General features: G+C 37.8%; 1 protein-coding gene across 1 annotated transcript; it reads right to left on the reverse strand.

The window, feature by feature from the left end:
• Positions 1-202: 202 nt before the first annotated feature.
• Positions 203-5,249, reverse strand: ap5s1 (adaptor related protein complex 5 subunit sigma 1). Its single transcript, XM_079855341.1, has 3 exons — positions 4,902-5,249; positions 3,739-4,030; positions 203-811 (listed from the first exon to the last, which is right to left on the reverse strand). Exons 1-3 carry the CDS (start codon positions 5,069-5,071, stop codon positions 683-685), a joined length of 591 nt encoding a protein of 196 aa, XP_079711467.1. The 5' UTR covers positions 5,072-5,249; the 3' UTR covers positions 203-682.

The raw sequence follows: 5,249 nt of genomic DNA on the forward strand, positions 1-5,249 counted from the left end.
TGCTCTGTTGGCCTAGATATGAACGTGACATACGGCCTTGTCAATTAGACATCTCAGATCTGTTGGCAGACACACTGCTGCGAACTATTGAATTATTTTAGATAAAAGTGTTACAGGATTATTCAAATTGCCATGCACTTGACTGAATCAGAACATAGCAATTAATAAAAAGCAACACTGCCCTCTAGAGGAGAGCTAGTATATAATGCAATGGTTTTATTTTGACATATCCAGACAATAATAATTATATAATATAACAATATAAATTCAGACTTTAATTCACTTAAAACTCAAAGAACAATGGTATCAATTGACCATTTGTGGACAGTTAATCAGGTACTCCAAAGTCATTCTGCCTGCACGATCAAATGTGTAAATGGCTTTACTTGAATGTGCCTTTTACACCTGAAGAATCTCTCACCGGGATATTATAAGCTGTACTGCTTTTTTGGTGTGGTTTCCTCAAAGGCAAAAAAAAGTTCGAAATACACTGTGGGTACATCTTCTACTTTTCAAAATGCCTTCTTTGAGCCTTGGAAGTGTGCATTACACCTTCAAAGGAGAAGTAGTTCCTCCAAATCTCCTAAATCAGAACATCCTGTATTTATCAGGCATATATATTACCCTCTGAATACATGGCAAATGGCTCACCAATGTGATTCAACCAAAAACACACACTCTTTCATTTGCTCACGTAGCTCGCTATCTCTTTATCCAGGCTGAAGGCAAAACGGTGGTTGAGGAAGAGGAGCTGACCATGAGGAAGGAGTCTGTGCAACAATGCGTCCACTCGATCACTTTTCAGCAACACCTGAAAATAACAGCCAAGTCAGCCAGAGGAAAAAAGGGGTAGTCAAATAATCAATAGATTGGCGGTCTGCCTATTCTGAATGCATTTCTTTGTTCACTGCCTGACATTAAGTCTGGCCTTAGTCATACAGTAAATAAAAATTATATAATTCTGGAGTAAATACCCCTGAGCTCATTGGCTTTTCTATGGATGTATTGATTACAGTGTAATCAACAGCCTAACATGCATCTCATACAGAATGAGATGCATATCCTTATTTCAATTTCAGGCATATTGGTGGAAAGAAACTAGGCCAGCAGACATAAGAAAATCTTACACTCTGTCTACTTCTTCATAAGATTATGGAAATTCAATAGAGGTTCAGTTCAGCTATAACAAAAGTCATTTTCAGAATCTTAAAACTGCATGAATCTATTTAATGATATAATGAAAACACCAAACTTCTCAGGCACATTCACTCGACAGTCACTCAAACACACAACAAGAATAACGGGGGTTTTTTACACTGCCATTCAAAAGTTTTGGGTTAGCCAGATTTCTTTAAAATAAATGAATACTTTTATACAGCAAAGACCCAATAATTTGATCAGAAGTTACAGTAAAGACATACTGTTACATAAAAATAATCTATTTCAAATAAATGCTATTTTTAAGTTTTCTATTCATCAAACAATCTTGAAAAATTGTATGCGTTTCCACAAAAATATCAGTATATTAGAATGATTTCTGAAGGATTATGTTATTCTGAAGACTGGAGTATTGATGCTGAAACTTCAGCTTTGCCATCACAAGAATGACATTTTAAAATATTTTAAATTTAAGTTATTTTAAATTGTAATTATATTTTGCATTATTACTGGTTTTATTGTATTTTGATCAAATATATCAATGCAGCCTTGTAGAGTATAATAAAATTCTTTCAAAAACCTCACAAAATCTTACAGACCGGTAGTGTATATCCTCCATTTATTGGATACATTTAAATTCTGGTGCTGCATTACACCAGCACCCAAACATACAACAGACAACACATATGCAAACATGTACATGCATGCACACAGACAAGATACTACAAGAACTATTGACTGAAAGAACTACTGGATGTCACATATGTAAGTGTATTAGAAAGTGACATAAAAATGATTATAATGTGAATAGTTTTCCCATGAAGGAACAGATAGAGGAAATTAATCAGTAAAGAGATGCATTTAGTGGCAAACAACAGAACAGCATTCATTTTTGGCTGTTATGGCACAGCTCTCCTCAACAAGCCACGAGATTTGAGGTATCACTCATAGTTATGCTAACAATTTCACTAAATTTAGGTTTAGCTTCATTAAGTCTTGAACCCCAAGTACTGCAGTAGTAATAGTCACTTTTACCTGAGCAAGCTAATACAATATTCATAAAAGCCTGTTCACACCAAGAACGATAACTATACAGATAACTATATTAGCAGACACACCAACGCACAATGTTCTGTTTATTATAAACTTTATAATAAATGTTGTCGTCTGCCGCTTTAAATGCTCAAGCTCTTTAAAGCAGGATGGATTCTGATTGGCTGTCAATGTTTTTATCTTCTATCATATATATTTTTAAAAAGTACTAAAAAGGATTCCAATGATATCGCTGCTCTGTGCCGTAATTGTTGTGGTGTGGCTATTCTTTTGAATTCAGAATGATTTTTAAAACTATGTCTTTATCATTATAGTTATCTTCCTTTAGTGAGAAAGCAACTTAAAGGGATAGTTCACTTTGAAATTAAATTTTGATATGTTTTAGCTTACCTGAAGGGCATCCAAGATGTAGGTGTCTTTTTTTCCGCAGTAGTTTCAATTTTGATATTTTTAGGTCAAACCGTTCTTGTCTGTCAGTCATTTGATGCAGGTCTATGGTCACTGTCTCAAAGAGCATGCACAGAGTCCAAATTAAAACAATTCCCCATCGTCCAAATTAAACAATTCCCCATCGTAAGTACACATTGATGGCCTAAGACACGAAACGAGTGGTTTGTGTGAGAAAACGAACAGTATTTATATCGTTTTTACCTCTTATAACACAGCCACGTCCAAGTGATCTGAGGGCGCGAGCGCATCCTGGTGTGTGACGTGTACGCAGACTGGTGCATAGATATATACACTAGATGTCGCATTAAAGACATTCGTTCCAATGAACTGCCGTAGCCAAGGCGACATCTAGTGTATTTATCTATGCACCAGTCTGCACACACGACACACACCAGGATGCGCTCGCGCCCTCAGATCACTTGGACGTGGCTGTGTATAAGAGGTAAAAACGATATAAATACTGTTCGTTTTCTCACACAAACCGCTCATTTCGTGTCTTAGGCTATCAATGTGTACTTACGATGAGGAATTGTTTAATTTGGACGATGGAGAATTGTTTTAATTTGGACTCTGTGCATGCTCTTTGAGACCGTGACCATAGACCTGCATGATATGAATGTCAGACAAGAACGGTTTGACCTAAAAATATCAAAATTGAAACTACTGCGGAAAAAAAGACACCATCTTGGATGCCCTTCAGGTAAGCTAAAACATACCAAAATTTAATTTCAAAGTGAACTATCCCTTTAACGCTAACTATAAAGATAACTCTAATGATAACTATATTAGCATCCACACCAGCGCATAGTAGTTCTGTTTATTATTGTCTGTCACTTTAAAAGCTCAACCTCTAAAAAGCAGAATGAATGCTGATTGGCTGTCAGTGTTTTTATTGTGATATCAACGGTATCGTTCCTCTGTGCCGTTATGGTTATAGTTGTGGTGTGGACTTTGCTATTTTTTTTTTTATATATCTAAAACGAACTATAGTTATATATAGTTTAGAACTATATTTTTATCCTTATCATTAGTTATCGACCTTAGTTTTAACAGGTCTTTAGTTCTAGAAAACCTCACCTCAGCACCAGGTCCCAGCAGACGAAGCTCCTCCAGGCAGTGACGTGCAATGTTGCGAAGCGTTCCCTCTGCGAGCAGAAGGTTCTCGTGTGGTCTGCAGACAAGAGTGAATGCTAGTGACTGCACCCCCAGCCACAGAACAACACTCCGGTCTGGAAACAGCTCTGCATTGCCCAGGGAAAACACTCCTCTGTCAGCTTCCCCCAGAGCTACAGCCTCCTCACCCAACACAGCTTCAGTGCACAGACTGCCTGAGGCTTCCCTACTCAGAGCCACCGCACTCCTCACCTGTCTGAGAGAGAGGAAGGGCAGAAAAAGAGATTATTGTTCCTCACATATACATACAAACATGTACCATAGGTACTGACAAAATACCATCGTTACTGGAGTTATTGATAATGCAGATACTTGGGCTGCATCCGAAATCGCATACTTCTCTACTATATAGTAGGCTAAAACAGTATGTGACAGGAGTAGTATGTCCGAGTTCACAGTACTCATAAAAGAGCAGGCAAAAAGTACCCTGGTGACCGAATACTTCCAGCGAGATTCTGATGTGTGCATAGGATGGACACTTTACTATCCCATGAGGCCAAGCAAGAGGATTTGTGAATATATCAGTGAAGCAATGCAACTGACCCTGGTATCACATGATAATGAAAACATGGCGAATATACTAGCCTACGTCCAGATTACATTCATAATACACATTCATAATATAGAATGTACTTTCTTAACAGTCACAACAAAGTAGCCTACTTACTCAAAACAAGTAACGTTACCTGCTCAAGAGAGTAAGGATTTCGGACACAGCCTTGGTATTCAAGTTTGCATGAAACTAAAGTTGCATAGTCTTCAGTAATAACGTCATCAGAGATGTCATTACAAAAGGGAGGTAAAGTTATTTTGATAAAAAATTGAGGGCACATGAACTTAAAATAAAAAATATGATGATTAAATTGTCAATTTTGATTTCATGGTGACCTTTTGTTATTAATGTTGTACATTAACATTTGTAGGTTTGACTGTACGAAACTGAATAAATATGGGTTGGGGGGGGGGGGGTCGTTTTTGTGATAATTGTTATGTAATTTAGCGTTAATTGTCGGGCGAGCAGTTCTGGAAAGCTTCACTGCGACTGGTAAATTGTTTTATCATCTCACCTCGCTACCACGTGGAGTTTCTCTTTCTGCATCAGTCGCCTCTGCTCCGGTGTGTAATCACGACCATCTCCGGTCTCTGGTCCGAATACACGCGCGTACAGTATCCGGATCTCGCCTGCGGACAGAGCGCTCACCGGGCACACCGTGTGGATTAAGAAACACAGCACCATATCTGATTGAACCAATTCATAAAAACCATAAGAATACAGACACAATTACCAGACTTGCTGACACAGAAAAAAAGGTGCCCGCTGTATGATAAACTTGTAATAAATTTGTGTCAAAGTGTCATTCTGCCATTGTAGACAAACTATGCATTATTATTTCCGTATTTGGTCACATGACTGT

The sequence above is a fragment of the Squalius cephalus genome (assembly GCF_949319135.1).
Source record: "Squalius cephalus genome assembly, chromosome: 21".
NCBI classification, from domain to species: Eukaryota; Metazoa; Chordata; class Actinopteri; order Cypriniformes; family Leuciscidae; genus Squalius; species Squalius cephalus.

Bases quoted from the DNA above. Each gene is read 5' to 3' on its own strand.
- ap5s1 (XM_079855341.1), bottom strand. From the start codon at position 5,071: ATGGTGCTGTGTTTCTTAATCCACACGGTGTGCCCGGTGAGCGCTCTG. The intron at 4,031-4,901 runs GTGAGATGATAA...CCTCTCTCTCAG, and splicing joins AAACTCCACGTGGTAGCGAG to ACAGGTGAGGAGTGCGGTGG. The intron at 812-3,738 runs GTGAGGTTTTCT...TGTTATTTTCAG, and splicing joins TGCTGGGACCTGGTGCTGAG to GTGTTGCTGAAAAGTGATCG.